Source organism: Heterocephalus glaber, unplaced genomic scaffold (assembly GCF_053883595.1).
Source record: "Heterocephalus glaber isolate CG9 unplaced genomic scaffold, H.glaber_assembly_v1.0 deba00001571, whole genome shotgun sequence".
In the NCBI taxonomy this organism is placed as follows: domain Eukaryota; kingdom Metazoa; phylum Chordata; class Mammalia; order Rodentia; family Bathyergidae; genus Heterocephalus; species Heterocephalus glaber.
Genome location: NW_028258356.1, coordinates 3,167,886 through 3,185,395, shown reverse-complemented (window position 1 = coordinate 3,185,395; position 17,510 = coordinate 3,167,886). Strand labels below are relative to the sequence as shown.

The 17,510-nt window shown below is 36.2% G+C and overlaps 1 protein-coding gene across 1 annotated transcript in view; it reads right to left on the bottom strand.

Annotated features, from left to right (window-relative positions):
- The window catches only part of Lgr5 (leucine rich repeat containing G protein-coupled receptor 5), a 169,733-nt gene that overhangs the window by 65,142 nt on the left and 87,081 nt on the right, over positions 1-17,510 (bottom strand). Inside the window, exons 2-3 of the mRNA XM_087192427.1 lie at positions 15,837-15,908; positions 343-414 (exon numbers count right to left, since the gene is read on the bottom strand). Coding sequence (XP_087048553.1) covers positions 343-414; positions 15,837-15,908 — 144 coding nt within the window. The remainder of the gene's footprint in view (positions 1-342; positions 415-15,836; positions 15,909-17,510) is intronic.

Below are 17,510 nucleotides of genomic sequence, written 5' to 3'. Positions count from 1 at the left end.
CAGTGATCAAAATCAGCATTGCTGATCATAATCATTGGAGACATGCCCCCCAACTTCCTAACATAAAGGAAAACAGAAATACTCTTAGAAGTTTGAATTGGTAAGGTGGTTATTTAGAAGCCAACAGTTTTATATCAAAGTTAGAAAAGAAAAGGTGAGTTCTTTTTATATGCAAGTTTAGCCAAATACATTATGATTCTGCCTCCCCAATGAAGGTAGATTTGAGTTGAAAGGATCTAAAGGATCTAAATAGTTTATTAGAGGAACTCATACTTTTCAAGTTACTCAGCAGCCGTGTGACACTAAAATCAGACATATGTGCAATAACACTTGTTTACTTACAGAACTTTAAGACTGTAAAGGCCAGCGAATGCTCCCTTGGGAATGTATGTCAAAGCGTTTCCGGCAAGACGTCTGTGGGTTTCAATGGAGAGGAGAGAGAGTGAGCTTGGCTATCTTCATGTGAAATTCATTTAGTTGTTAACACACACTGCAATTTTGTTCCAACCACAAATGCCAAAAGCAACTGTAAAGAACCTTTTTTTTGTGCATGTGAAAAATTTCTATAAGTTTCTAATCAAAATGTTGGCAGAAAGAATAGCTAAGGAGAAAGGCAATAAATTACCTAATTCATGCTAAATCATTAATAGCTTATACTACATATGTATGTGTACATATATATGACCTTAAAATTTCTTAAACCAATGTTAAACACCATATAGTAATTTTCAAAAAATCATAATGTCAAAATGTGACTATTATGGATTACAGTGATTCTTTATAAGCATGAATAAAACAGTAAGAATAAGAATATTTTGGTTATGTAACTACATCACAACCATACTCTCTTAGTAAACCTGTGAAATATTAAACTGTGTGGAAATATGTAGACTATCAAAATCATTTTTTCTAAACCAGAAAAAGATAGAGTAGGTTAATTAATTTAACATGTTTTGCTTTTGTACCAGGGATCAAACTCTGGACCTTGCGCTTGCAAGGCAGGTGCCAGAACCACTGAGCTAAATCCCTGGCCCAATTTAACATGTTTTAATTGAGAAATGCCTTAAAATATGGAAAACAGAGTTTAGAATGGAAGACATTAACATTTGTTATTTAGTGAAAAGTTTTGACATCATTATTGGTAACTTTTTAAAAAGTTCCCTTTATAATATTTTTCTAAGTGGGAAAACAAGGTGAGAAAATATGGAAAAAGATCAATAAAGCATGTAGCTCTAACATCTGGTGCAGTACTTATTCAAGTAGCCACGTCAAAGCCACAATCTGAAATGTTAAATAGTCCAGAAAACCCAAGGTGACAATGTCACTTCAGAAGAGCACAAAAAAAATTTTGTTTTTTTTTGAGGAGCTAGTCATATTCTGGGATGGGTGGGTAGAAGTGAAAATCAAGATACTTCAGTCTTTCATGGATGTAGTTGGAGGCTAGAGAAGAATATACTTTTTCCTCAAGGACTTAATATTTTTGTTGTATCTTCAAAGGGGAGATAATTCAGTCAGTGAAGTCACTGATTTGATGAATTCACCATACAACTTTACATATACGTCCCACTGCCAGTCCACACACCTGATAATAGACTGTAAGTGAATATTTACATAAATACTGCAATCATGAATAGGACCTCTGAATAGCGTTTTTATGAAAAGCACTATTTGCTTGCTACAAATTATATATACCATGATTTTTATAATCCTGCTTTAAAAATAGTTTAATTATATAAGAAGGGACTCAGACCCCCCAGGAGGCCCTGTTTGTCTTGCATCTGGAGAACTTAATTGTGCTGTTAAGTTAGTAATTTTTCTGTGCTTCATTTTCTTACTAATTACATGTAATAGAAAGGTAATATGGCTTCTCAGGTTCCTTCTAGCTCCAAAATTCCATGATTTCTCTATTCTGTTGTGGTTATTTGTATTTTTCTTAACTGATACAATATTTTAGAAAACTAAGATAACTCTTATGCCATATTATTTCCAGCTTCTTCATAGTGCCATAGAGAAAGAGAATGCCTTGTCTAAAGTATTGTTTTATATAACTTTGTTTCCACATATATTTGGGAAAATGGACTGAGGGAAAGAATTTTGTTTCTTCTTATTGGTCAGAAAAGTCAGGGAGCCATGGCCTAACCATGGCAGGGATTAAAAAAATATGTTAATACATGTAATTCAGTTTGCTATTTGACCAAGGTGCTTTCAGGGGTATTTTTTATTTCCTATTATGCTGTCTTATAAGAAAACACTTTGAGATTCCATCTGGTCTCTCTATACTCAGGATCTCCCCTCTCCCACTCACTCTATATTCACTGGTGGTTATTCACAGCCATCTCTGATCATACATTTCCCTGCTCCAAAACCCTTTGACAGATCCCACACCATGTGAAAAGAAATGAAAAGAAGTCCTGGCCTCTTCTCTCACACCTCTTTTTATGTGGGAGCTAATCCAGACTATGAAGCTTGCTTTTCTTAGACACATCCTCTACTTTCTCCCATACAGTCCTTTGCTTCATCTTAAATTCTCTTTCCCCATTCCCTTCCTGTCTTTCAAAATAATCTTATTTCTAAGCTTTTTGGTCTTTCTACCCTGAAGCCTTCTTTTAAAAGTTTATTAGTACATAATATTCCCATTCCTTATGGGAAGTTGGTACATGTATATAACATGTCTTAATTCCTTTTTCATCCCCTTTCCTTCCCTTGCCCCTCTACCCTGAAATTTTTTGATAGCATTTTGTGTCTGTATTGTGTTACAGTATGTGTCTTCTCTAGGACACGTAAAACCTGGGGATTATCTTTGTATCTATTATAGGGCCTTGAATAGTGTCTGAAACATAGCTTACCTAAGTAACACTCAACTAATCATTTAAATAGAGGCCACTAACTGATCCCCAGTATCCATTCCCCTCTTCTTCTAGAATAATTTAACCACCCAATGCTTTAGCTGAGTACATGGCCACTCAGCTACTGTCTCATTTTCTAGTCTTTTTTGCATTCAATACATATTATATGACTAAGTTTGACTTTGATCCAAAGTGCTATGTGATGCTTCTGTGCTACCTCCTTAGAAGGAAAATGGTCTCCAATTTCCTTTATTTCTCTTTTCCTGTAGAAGTGATACTGGTGAGACAGCATCAGTGATTTTGGCGTGGAGAACATTCCATGGGAGGAAAAAACGGGAACAACAAAAATGACAGAAGTAACCTAAGCGGCTGGGTGATTTTGCAGAGCTGAATTGCCCCCGGCCCTGAAGTCTGTTTTGGATGAATAACTGAATCTGTATGGATCCGTGTGTTATCTTCTGCAAACAAGTCTGTGATTGAAGGATTACTTAGCTGGCAAGGCTGTTTCACACCTGCCTAGATGCTGGCCTCAAGGAATCATGTTTGCAAAGCTGTTCCAATCTCAACATTTCACTGTCTTAGCTTTATTTCCCTTTCATCTTTGTGCTGTTAGCTTGCAATTGACACACCTGAACTATCACAGGCCTTGCATAGTGTTGTTCTCCTAACAGTCACTCTAATTAGGGAAAGAATGTCCTTTGTCATTCTTTCATGCTATCTTTTATATCCAACAAGCATTTATTGGGGGCCTTCTCTGCTTAGGTGCCTGTGCTACAACAGTGAATACTGGACTGATAAAGCCCCTGACCTCATAAAATTTCCATTCTCATGAAGGTATATAGTCATTAAATTAAAAGATAAGTGAATAGTATAACATAAAACATGCTCTGAAGAAAGAAAAACCAAGGCAAAGGAATAGAGAGCAATGGGTGGTTGTTGTGGAGGGTGATTTAGATAAGATGGTCAGGGAAACCTGTCTGCTAAGAGGGCATTTCAGCAGAGGTCTGAGCCATGCAGGTTGGAATGAAGAGAACAGGAAAGTAAAAAGTCTGTGATGGAATGTGCCTTGTGTGGTCTAGAAGCTGCACAGAAGGCAGCAAGACTGGAATGGAATGGCCAAGGAGGAGCCTGACAGAAGGGGAGGTCAGAGAGGTATAGAGGGTCTCCATACAGGGCTTGGAGGCTCAGTGAGGTCTTTGAGCTGGAGACCAATGTACTCAGATGTGTTTTTTTAAGGGTGCTTCTGATCAGCCCTTTTGAAGAGAAGAACAGACTATGGAGAGCAGATGACAATGGAGTATTCAGACATGAGAGCCTGCTGTAGTGTAGCAGTGATGGAGGTGGCAAGGAGTGGTACAGTTTGGTGTAGAAGAAAATCTAACCTGACATACCACTGGGGTCCAGGTGGCATGTATACAGTTAAAAAAAGCAACATTTTATATTCTGTGCAACCCATATGCATTTAATTAGTTATCCAAAGTACTATATGTAAATACTGAAGTAAATGAATTGTATATAACACAAGAGTAGTTTATTGAATTAAGACACACTCAGGGGGCTGGGGATTTAGCTCAGTGGTTCTGCTGTCTGCCTTCAATCACAAGATCTCAAGTTCGATCCCCGGTACCAAAAAAAAAGACACACTCAGGTTTGGTTGGCTATGACAGAAAGCTGCACTGATCAGCCTAAACTGATTAGTAACTATTATTTCAGTCAAAATGTCCCTAAATATTCTATTCACAGTCATATCTTCAACAGGACATTTTTGAGTTCTAGCTCACAGACTTCAAGTAAGTGCTCTTTAGTTCCTACTACTTCTATACCATCATCAGGTAGCTTGATGGTTTTGGGGTTACTGACTTTGAAAACAAAAAAGAGAAAATAAAACTTTTTATTTTCAGCCTTTTAAACTATTGCTCAATACTCTTCTATTACATTTCCTGCAAGTCACTTCACAGAAATTGCTTTTCTTTTCTGGGTAGGGACTTTCACTGTCCCTGAGTTTGTATTCAGAAGGAATCTGTGGAACCGCTGACCTTTGTTATCAGGGGCTCTGTCTTAAAACAAATAATTTATGATGTGCTATTAGGTGTTTGCTGGGCTGGTAGCACATCTGTTTCATTGACAAAAAACAATTTCAGAAAATCATTCCTCTTATTTGTTTACCATGTGTGGTGGTTTTAGTAATTTAAAAACTTAAATACATAGAAACTATAGGAAAAAAACAGACTTTCAAATGTGTAAGCAGTATATAAAGATTAAGATTCATACACAGACTTTTCTTTCCTGTGATGATTTGGGCTAACAGCTCTCTGAGGGACCATTTTCAAATACTAGTGACTCACATACCATATGGCTGAATTAAAAAAAAATCTCTTTCTATAATTGTTATTTCATGGAAATATCTTTTTCCATTATCTTCATTTCTACAATAAAATAATACTTAAAAATTGTCTATATTTTTAGCTTTACATGGTGGTACACAACTCTAATCTCAGCACTTGGGAGGAAAAGGCAGGAGGATCACTGCAAATTCAAGGCCGGCCTCAGCTACATAGTAAGTTCAAGGTCAGCCTGGAATACATAGCAAGATATTGTCTCAAAAAAAAAAAAAAAAGATATATCTTTTTATGTGCTATTAAGAAAGTTTTTTTTATCCTGAAGACATTGCTCCATATATAGGACTTATCACAATATTGCTAGTTTTACTGACTTAGTTGCTGCAAAAAGTAAATAAATAAAAAAATTTAAAAACTCCACAGAAAATCTCCATTAACTTATGATACTCAATTCACACATTTCTCTTCTGTTAAATTAAGTTAGTAGATGTTTTAGTAAAAATATTACTAAAATTATGTTACTAATATTATTAGTATTATAAACATTCAACTAAAATATTTCTGAGAATTTGTGAGTTTCTTTGAATTGTTAAATCATTTGAACCCTTAAAGAAATCTAAAGGATTTCTTTTTGGTAGCCTCATTTTGTAAAATGGAAGTCTAATCTTTTCTCTCTGTACAGTGGTCTGGAGAGAGAGGGAGAAGTATGTGTATAACATGGGGTTAATTCTGAGAATGGAAGGAGACATTTGACCTGTTCTCTGGGACCCTTGGGAAATTACTATTCAAAACACCACTGTTCTACATGGACTTACTTGGCCAAGAAGCATTTTGGAGCTAGTTGGGTACTACGCTGCCATAAAGGATGATAATTTTGAGTCATTTGTAGGAAAATGGATGAACCTTCAGACCATAATGTTAAATGAAATAGATCAAACACATAAGCTTAAGTATCACATGAGTTCTCTTATATGGGAAACCCAAATTGTAAATAAATTAAAGAGCAAAATATAAGATAGATAATAGGAAACAGGAAAAGTTTTTCTTTTGCAAGTAGAAAGGGGACCAAGAAGTAGAGGGCGGGGAGTGGAAGGGGAAGTAAAAATAATTAAGAATGTGCTATGTACATGTTCCAACTCCCTAAGTTGAATGTAATCACCATGTACTGCAAACATGTACTAATAAAAAAGTGAAATTTGTACACTCTTATTCCCTTATGAAATGTCGATATATTTTCATTAAAAATATTGTCTCCAAATAAAGTTGGCTTAAAACTATGACAATACTGTAATTAGTGATTTTCAAAGAGAAATGAGCAATGAAATCAATATAATAGCCAATTGAAATTAATATTCATTGATTATTTCTATTGACTAATTATCTTTTGTTGCCAAATTGAGCCAAAAAACTTCCTTTCTCAAACTGTGCATTTTGCTTTCATTATTAAATCGGGTCAAGAATATTGAGATTTAAGGTGCCAGGGCTAAGACCACTGGACTGAATAAATAAACTCTCTCAGGCAAACAGAGAGATCTTGTTATAAAGACCTGTGGTTTCTTACCCTGAGATTAACTGTATTTCAATTCCTTTGTGAAATTTTTTTTAATCACTTTTTTACATGGTCAGCTTTTCTATAAGATATTTTTATACTATGCTGCCTTTAGTGGTTCATTTTCTACCCTTTTATGTGTAGTCTACCTGATTAGGTAATCGACTTTTTTTTTTTATTAATTCTTTCATTGGTACATTGTAGGTATACAACACAATTACATTTCTCATTGGGAATTGTACCTTTACATAATGCATGTTGGTTCTTATTTTTTCCCCATTCCTAGCCCTCCCTTCACACCCTCCACCCTTCCCTATTTACAAAGAATTTATTTCCATTTTTTCCATCTCTCATCATTTTTCCTTTCCCTTCTTTCGTTTCCCCTGCCCCTCCCACTACCCCTACCCCTTTGGACCTTTTCTTCCTATTTTACACTTTCGGGCAATTGACTTCTAAGGTCAAGAATCCTCTTGCCTATATAGAACAAGGAGCACAATTAATATTTGTTTATTTATTTATTTGGTACCAGGGATCGAACTCGGGACCTTGCACTTGCAAGGCAGGCGGCAGAACCACAGAGCTAAATCCCGGCCCAATTAATATTTATTGATTGATCATTTGACATTATTTCCAAAGACAGGTGGCCATAGTGCTGCAGTTTCTTCAAGTCCTGTATAATGATTCCAAGGTTGTCAGTAATTATATAATCAGATTAGAAATAGCTGAAGAATATTTTTTATTATAAATCAAATTTAAATTCAGTAATTTTTGTGAGCACTCTCAGTATGCCTTGTATAGGGGTTTTGGGCATACAAACAGTAGCTATCATTTATTAAACCACAAATGCTAGGTACAACATTAAGCACTATCCATGCTGCTATTTAATTATTGTAACAATCCTTTTAAACAAATGCCCTTTTACAGATGGCAAAGTGGGCCATGAGAAGTTGTTCGGTAATGTTTTCATTGAAAAGTTCACACAAGAGAATTTGGTTTAAACATAATATTTCATCTTCAAAATTTGGGCCTTTAGCTATACTTTGGTTAAAGGCAAGTTGCTCAGGACAACTAACCTAAAACAGGAAAAATACAAGCACATAATGGCTGTATCACTCAAGGTACTGACTATTAGAAAACTATTGCCTACTCCTTAAACTCCTCTCATCGCTTACCAGATCCAGTACAATCTTATATTGTCACTACTATGACTGTTCTTTTCTTTCTTTTTCTTGGTAGCCTTCTTTCAGTTTTCATTCTCCAAATACAGATGTCCCTCAAGTTTTTGTTCTCATACTTTTACCCCTCATCTCCATGTATTGACTCTCAGATTTTAGTGTGCACTGCCGTCACCTTTGGAGGATAAAAACTCAGAACCCTAGGCCCCAACCCTGACACAGTGAATCAGAACTTCTGAGGGGTGGATTTAGGAATGTGCATTTTTAATAAGTAGTGCTGGTGATTTTAATGAAAGTAGAGAACCACTCTGGGAAACACGGAGCATAAAGTCCTCATCGACTCCAGCACCTTCAATCATCACCTCTTTGTAAAACACTCCCCAGTCATTGTTTCTAGAACAGACTCTTCTTGCTCTTGACTTATATTCCAATAGCATTACTCACATTCCTATTTGGATATTCTGCTGGAACCTTATGTAGAATACATCTTTTGTTCCAAATCAGTTATTCTCTCTTTGAATTTCTTTTTTCTGTGTCGTATCATTCTTCCAGCACCTAATCTTAGGCAAAGTCTTCTTTCACCTTTGAACCTCTCCTTTAGTCCCTACATTCAATCAGCTGCTAAGTCCCTGACGGTCTTTCCCTGCTGTAATGCTTCCATATATGCCAGTGATTCTAACACCACAGAGAGAGAGAGAGAGCTTTAAAAAAATGATGTCTGGGTCCCCGCCAACATCCTACAAATCAGAATCTCTGAGGGATAAGCACTGGTCATTACTAGTTCTAAAAAATGTTCCAGGTAATAATAATTCAGGGATGGGAAACTTTGAAATAGTCTCAACAGTTAATATTTATAAAATCTGCTGAAAATCTCCATGATGCTCATCCTCAGACACAATGATCCAGTCATTCATTGTTGGGAGAATGAAGAGAGGTGATTAGCTAATGGATTTTGCCAGTTAACTCAGTATCACAGCTTAGATCTAAAATATTTACCAAAAGTCTCATATATTATTTAGAGGTGGGGATTTTGGAAGGTGATTGGATCATGGGGGCATATTAATACATTGATTAATCATTGATGAGCTCACTGCTGAGTGTGCTGTCAGGAGGTGGGCCTTGGATAGAGGTGGGTCACTGGTTGCATGACTGGGAAGGGTGTATTCTTGTACCAGCGCTCTCTCTCTCTTCTCCCTCTGCTTCCTTGTTGACTTGAGATGAGCAGCTTTTCTCTGCTAGGTCCTTCAGCCATGATATTTCTGTCTTGGAGCCAGGCAACTATGGATTGAATCTCTGAGACCTAGAGGTCTAAGCCTTTTCTCCTTTAAGATATGAGTGTTTGGTATTTTCTCCAGCAGTGAGAAAGTGAATAAGACAAGCAGGTGAGGAACAAGAACCAAAACTTGGTGGTAATGAAGTAGAGAATAGGAGAGACAATGTGGAATGATGAACTTTTGGGAATTGGCTACCAATGGGGGGGAGAGAGAAGGAATGAGACAGAAAAGGAGTGACAGACATAGATGATAAGGGGGTGGCAAGCAGGAAAAGAGGAAGAAAAAGTTTGTGGGGGGGCTGATACATGAATAATCTGGTTCTACACATGTTGAGTTTTTAATTATTGGTGGGATAGTCGATGGGGTTGTCACTAGGTAGTTGGGACTTCTCAATGTGCGGTGGCTAAATTAGCAGTATCAGCATCACCCGGCAACTTCCTATAAATGCAAATTCTTAAAGTTCTCCCAACCTACAAATGGCTGAAGAAACTCTGTGTTGGGGTCTAGCAATGTGTAGTTTAAAAAGCTCCATATGTAATTTTGATGTCTCTAAGTTCTGAGAACCACTAGCTAAGAGCAGTGGTCCTCAAACTTCACCAGGCATCAGAGTCACCAGGAAATCCTGTTAAAGGTAATTTCCTGGGCCCAATCCCCAGAGTTTCCAGTTTAGAGGTTCGGGTGGTGCACATAAATTTGCATTTCTAACAAGCAAAGATAAAAATAAGTTTATAGTAAGAATAAATAACAAAAGAGTGATAATATTGATGTGTAGGGATTATACATTGGAAACCAGTGGTCTAGCAGTTAATGAAAAAAGAGATCTGGACTAGAAACAGAGATTTGGAAGTCAACTATACAGGAGAAATACAGTTAAGTCTTGGATTTCTTATCAGATAACTAGTAATCTACTAAGCAGAGTTTCTCTGCTTCCATAATTCTCTAATCTATTTTGTCTGCAGAGTCAGAAAGTCTTTTAAAATTGTAAACCATATAAATCACATGTTTCACTAGCTGCTTCCCATTGCTCCTACTGAATTCTGATTGGTTCTGAATGATCTGGGCTTTGCTTTCCTCTCCAATCTCATTCCATATCATATTCTCTCTCTCTCTCTCTCTCTCTCTCTCTCTCTCTCTCTCTCTCTCTCTCTCGCATCTCTCTTCTCCAGTCATACTGATCTTTTATGGCAGATTCAAAAACACATCGTATTCTTTCTTACCTCTGGACCTCTGCTCATACTGTCCCCCTTCCTGAAACACTCTGGTACCACTAACTCCTCCTCAACTCCTGATCTTAGTTTCAGTGTTCTTCATCCTTGTTTATTCTTTATCTAAGTCATGCTTGTGTTCTTCACTACTGTTGTTACAATTAACAAATACCCTATGTTTAAGTTCCTCAAGGGCAAGGGCTTTCTGAATGACCCCTAACACTAAGTCCTATTCACTTTTATGCTCCCAGTGGATCCATAAATACATCTTGAATGGAGGACATAAAAAGTACTGAGAAAGGGAACAATAAAATTAAGTGGAGAAATTTGGGGAATGTCTACATTTTATAGGAACTGAGAATAAGGGAGAAAGGAATGCTAAAAAGAAAGAGGAGGCAGAGAGGGCACTTTCAAAACAGGGCTTAGTTATCAAAAAAAGACACACGCACAGAATAACAGATAACTAAATACATCTAGCTATGTGGGTGATCATTTGGAAGAGAGTCAAAATCGTTGCCATGAATAACACTGGTGTTTCAAGAAGGTAGCATTTATGAGCAACTGCCAGATCTATGAAGTCAAGAGACCAACCACTGTGAAAAGACCAAGGAACATGGAGATTATTCATGGGCAGGGAGTGTTAGCACATTATGAACACAACCCAATACATGCACAATAGGTTAGCAATGTTTTCATCATCATTTCATTTGATCCTTAGGGGGAAAATATCTTAAAAGACAGGCAGGACAGTTCTTGCCATTTTCAATAATGTTGCAAGGAAGTACAAGTAATAAGCATGGATTACACTTTCAGGAAGTTTGGTGGTCTCTCACTACAAATTTCATCTGTAATGATAGATATCTACTATTTATATAGAGATTCTTCAAGGCCAACCATAATATGAACAAACAGTTCCAGGGAACAATAGTAACTTAGAAACAGATCTCCCCAGAGCTTCTCAAGTTTCTTTCCTAAAATGAGCATTTGATTCTGATAGCACTAAAATCTGGGAAGATTTTTAAATGCCATTTGGAAATAAAGGAAACAACTTATCCTTCCTCCCCAGTTTAGTCAGACTGCCAGTCTAAGTTTGCTATACTTGTAGATGCCAGCAGTAGGCATCATCAGCCATTAGCTCCTAATGCCTGGACCATACTCTGAAGCACCAAACATAGGCTCTTTTATTCGTCCACAAAGTAAGAACATGAAGTCCTTAGCATGATTGAATTCATACAGCAGGGACTACTGGAGAGAAATGCAATGATTGCTCAGATTGTTAAAATTTGGTAAAGCACTACCTGTAATCATTGTCTATATATGCATTAAGGCTCAGAACTGGAAATAACTTTTCCTTTACAAGTGTTACATTCCTAGAAATCCTACAAAACCGGCTCTAAACTAGGAAAGGAAATGGTTAGAATCTTCTGAAGATGTTTTCACTTTACTAATAAAACACAATATGTAAATTATAGTTACTAACATTTTTCCAACATAGCTTCATTTGATCCAGAGAAATATCCTGAAAGAGAGGTGGGTGGTTCTTACTGTAATCCTCCCAGGCTCAGCCAGGTAAGTGCCACTAATAAGTGGCAGGGTCAGACAGGAAGTTCTGGGCTTCTGGATCCAAATGCTATTTTCTTCTCTCCATGCAGCACAGCCTCTCTATGTATAAACTTGTTGTTTATTTCTTCAGAAAAGGAGGCTTTTCTCTTTGTGTTAGAATGTATGCACACCTGTTAACCTTGCAGAGTCATAAAAAGAAATAAATAACCAATAACAAACAAGACCCGAGTGTGCCAAAACTTGTGGCACAGGTATTAAATACTCCAGAATGTTAAGGAGAGGAGACCATTTTCTCTGATGGCTTTTATTCTTCTTAAATATTTGCTGCAGATAGTCACTTTATCCAGTTATATTTTTTAAACATTAACTCCATGAATATCTCTAGGGCTTTATGGATTTTTTTTTACCAGTTTTTGAACTACAGCACCTTTGTTAAGCTTTAAAGATGGATGAGGGGTGAACAACAGCTGTCTACACAGTTTATAACATAGTTAAATGAAATAAACTAAGGAAATGATACAGTGGGTAATTAGAACAAAGGGGAAAGAATGGGGACCTGGCTTTATTAATAGTGATTTTTTTTTTTAAAGACTGAGTTTGGTGATGTGGTTTTATTACTATTCTTCATAGTATTAGCAGCACTCTCCTATTTAATGTATAAAGAGATAAGACATAAAATGAGCTGAATAAGCTTAATAGAAGACTTAATTTTAAACAGTGCCCTAATTGCAATAAAACACACACACACAGATATCTAAACATCTATATCTAGCTGTATGGATGTTCACTTGTTATTTCAAATAAAATACTACATAAAACATGGTGTTTACATATATATTACACAGGTAGAAATTTTAACTAAAGTTTTCAGGCTGCTGAACAATGCTAGGTTGGTGAAACTCTACACCTGAAAATTCTGATAATGCTTTACTCACAGCCAGGGTAGTGGATTAATAACTTGAATGTGTGATCTCTGCCTCCTGGGTAGAAAACTCTTTTCATACCCTTTTCTTATTCTTTTTCATCCTCTCACAAAGGTACAGACATGGACACACACACACACACACACACACACTTATCATTATAGGACTTTAGTTTATTTGAGTGCAAGCTACTCTACTAGGTACTCTAAGGGAAAAGACCATGCACAATTCCTTACTCGCCCTCTACTTTTCAAGCACAGCTTTAAAAGTCATTTGAGTCTTAGCCTTGACCTGGGCTTGAATCTTAGCTCTGACATTTACTATTCATTATCTTGGATAAGTTCTTTATTTTCTCTGTACTTCAGTTTTCTTATCTGTTAGCTGAGAATAATAAATAATATCTACTTTTATGGGTTGTTAAAAGAATTCAGGGAGATGATGTATATGTGAAGCACTTTGAACAGGAACTAGCACAGAGTAAGTTATTATTATAATTATATTAATTTTGAAGATTTTATGTTCCAATAAGAAAATATAGCCTTAAATATAGCTAAATCTAATAGAAACAATTAGCAGTGTAATGAAGACATAATCAAAATGCTCTGCTAAGGAGGGTGTATTTTTTATGAACAACAATAACATACTGTCCCCAAATTTAGCCTTGGGAACAAAGGAATTAACCAAGCAGAGATAATCATTTTTCAGATTCTATCAATACTACTCCCCCTTGCCACTAAATGAATAATGATGTCTTCCAAACATCATTTAGATGCAACACACCATTATATATGGGAAAGCAGTCTTGATTTTAAATTTGTCAAGTTGGCCAACCCAGCAGAAAGAATTCTAGAACAGGAAGGAATAGGATAATTAGCCTTTAAAGTGTCCCCTCTATTTCTGAAATCTGTTTCTATGGTCAAGATAGTGGATGGAGTTTCCAGAGAGATAAAAATAAGACAATAAAAAAGGTAGCATTTTTCAAACAGTAGCTCCTTCTCCTCTCCCCTTAGTCTGATTTGTTTTCAGTTATCTTTTGAAAAACTGGCCTTGAAACAGAATTAACGTTCACCTCATAAGGAAAGAGGAGTTATTTTGAATGAGTTGGGTCAAACAGGGAAGACCTCTATTAAACAAAATCCTTGGGGAAGTGAATTGCTTATTGTTTCAGTTTGTGGTCGAGAGCTGAAGTATGTGTTGGGAGAGAAGAGAAGCATTTTGCCATGGGATATTAGAAGGAAATTAAAGAGAAAAGTATACCTTAGAAATATGGATGCTTTAGAAATATGGGGATAAGTAAGACTGTTATATATTAATTGTGGCAGGGGAAGGAGAATAAGAAGGATGTAATTAAGAAAAAATATCTCGTTTGAAATTTATTTAAAATAATTGTTAAAAATATTAACTAATAAGCCAGATGTGATGGTGCATGCCTATAATCCCAGGCAGGAGGGTTGGAAGTTCAAGGACAACTTAGAGAGATACTGTTTCAAAATAAGAAAACTAAAAGGGGCTAGGATATATCTCAGTGGTACAGAGCCCCTCTGTTCAATCCCAGTTAAACACACACACACACACACACACACACACACACACACACACAGTACAGTTAACATGTATAAGAAGCTCTTTTTATGTTTTACTTTTTCATTACTTCACTCATCAAAAATTTATTCATTATTTATCATATGCCAGCTGTGGCTAAGACAGACATGGTCCCAATCTTTATGAAGGTTAAGTCCTACGAATGGAAATGACCTGAGAGGAAGAGAAGAGGGAGAAAGAGAAGCCTGGAACCTAAAGTGAGTATCCATTCCTTAAATAATGAAAACTCGCTGTACAATTTAATAATCTGAGTTTTCCTGCATACTCCTTGATATCAAATTGGTCATTTTCTACTGATTTAAATAGTAAAAACCAGAGCATTTCTTTAAAAACATGTCATCAAACAGAAATATAAGTAAATTTCTAGCATGGGGAAATTTGAGACTATTATCCTCTTGAAGGATCAATGTAATGTAATTTGGCTACTATGAAAAATCCTTTCCACCTCCCATGGTGGATCATGTGGTGCATCAACAATTTAAATCACTCTCCAAATTGGGCCCTGACTTTAGGATTTATAAAGAAAGTATTTTCAAAAGAGGTCACTGTCTAAATAATTCCTTTAATCAACAATCAGAGGACTGACTCAACTGGTGGTGCCAAATGTTCTCCACAGGGCCATGAGGGTGTATCACTGCCGTCACTCAACAGGGCAAGAGGATCAAATGAATATTTAAATGCAAATTTTTGGGTTTATACAGTTCTTTTTCATCTTCTGTAAAGTGATTACTATACTTAATCAAGGTTCCTCTGTATATCATTAACTAATTTAAGCTTCTCTTTTTTTATTCCTTATTTTTTTATAGTAAATTTAGGAAAGCCCGGTTTTTAGTTCTCTGTGGATTTCTTGTGTTGAAGCCTTGAGGGAAGCTAAATTTAAAAGTAGGGAAATAGTAATTAAAAGTGATTAGGGAAAGAAGTTTTGGTACTATGCAATGTGGACTCAATTCCCCCAGTTATAAGCTGAACCAAGCAGCAGTTTTTGGTTTTGATTTTATGGCTTTACTTGCTATTTTAATAAACATGAACCAGTATTCAAACTTTTAATATCCTGCTGCTTAACTATTTCCAAAGAGCTATCCAGCTCTTTTAAACAGGCTTTGTTTTAAAATTTTAATTTGTTTGGCTCAGTCTCACCTTAGAAAGTTGTAGCCTCATGGTAAATGCTTTTATAAGTTGATTTCTAGAATCATAAGTGATCCCCTCACCCCTCCAACTAAGTGTTTCCTCATGTGCCAAAGTGGTTGGTGCTGACAGCTTCTCTGCCTTGTTTTATCTGGTTCCCACAGCAAGTATGAGAGACAAACACAAGAATGTATTCAGTGTTGACTAGACACATCAAGACTACAGTGATACTTACAACTCCTCTAGGAAGCGGAGGCTGTGCAGGGGACTCAGGGGCAGCTGACTGATGTTGTTCATGCTGAGGTCTCTGGAGGGGAAGACAGAGTGTGTGAGGAGGGGCATATGCCACCACAAGGAAATCCAGCTGTTCCATTCAGACATTTCTGAGCAATACAGTAAAATGAACTCATTCCTCAGCTTGCAAATAAATTGTGATTTTCCATTTTAAATATATCCGACCCCCTTCTTGCAAAATTGTGGGTGCTCTATCAAATTAGAGACCCTAGGAGAAGCCTGCAAGGAATTCACAATGATTTAGGCCATTCATGGGTACAGTTATAATTCTTCATGTTTAAAATCATGTGAGTAGAAGAGCAAAGGAAACAGACATAACTCAACTTTGTGTCTTGCTTTAAATTTTGTGACAAAGACAAATGTCTTCACCATGCAACTCTAGAAGTTCTGTTTCTCTGGGATTTTATGCAACTTGTAAAAACAAATGTTTTGATTCAAAGAAACTTAAAACAAAACAAGACAAAAAGCCTATTCCTTCCTTCAAACATGCTCCTTTTGCAGGTTCTCAGATTGCATTAAATAAATGAAATGAACCATAAAACGAGGGTGTAAGGTGATCCTGCTCTGTAGCACACTTCCTGCTGGGCCTGCACAGTAGTTCCTGGCACAGGAAACAACAAGCCACTTTGGGCAAAACTCAATCAATTTTTGTTTTAAGCGAAACTCTGTGTAATTAGATTTTATTCTGTTTTTATTTCTCTATTTCTCTACTGTCTCTCACATATCCTACAGCATCCCTGGTATATGCCATCTATATCTCGGAGGCCAAGTTTTATGGCTGTTCATATTTTAATCAAGACAGATGCAGACTTCATATCGTTAGTTGCAGATTCACTTTAAGAAATGACTTGTTGCCTCTACCCTGAAGATTTAAAACTAATGTCATGGTAATCTCAGGTCAGGTTTCCATAATTAAAATTTATCTTAAAAAAAGGTGAGCTTTTTTTCCAATCTCAGTTATTCCTGTTATTAAAGTGGACACACCCATTGCACTTATCCAGCTGATTTCAATGTCTATAGCTTATCAAATGTTAATTTAAAATCAGTGATGCTAGGAATTGAAGGATTGTTCATTTTCTGTTTTCTGCTTTTCAAAAGTCACAGTCATGTTCAAGGAGATTAAAATGTTTTGCTAAATGTTTTAGAGTATGGCACCCTCCCAAACTAAACCAGAATTACATACTGTTAATCCATTAGAGTATAATAATAAAACAAAGTAAGTGCTATATTCTCAACCTAAAACTAAACATTGCCATCAATATAGACTTAAACATTTGTACTGTTCACATTATTAAAAAATGTGTTTTTCAGGTGCTGGGGATTTAGCTCAGTGGTTCTGGCACCTGCCTCACAAGCACAAGGTCCTGAGTTGGATCCCTGGTACCAAAAAAAAGTGTTTTTCTAGTATGTTTAGATAAAGAGTCAAGTAATTAATAATTTCAAATTTTTATGCAAGTATTTCTATGAACTAGCAATGTTAGTTTGTTGAAAAGTCATTATTTAAGTTATTCTTTTAAAATAGACCTATTTTAACCGTATTTTACCCACAGTTCAACTTCCTAAAGTCAGCGAAGCCATACAATGGGTTTCTTAAATTTTTTCATCTTTTGCTAAG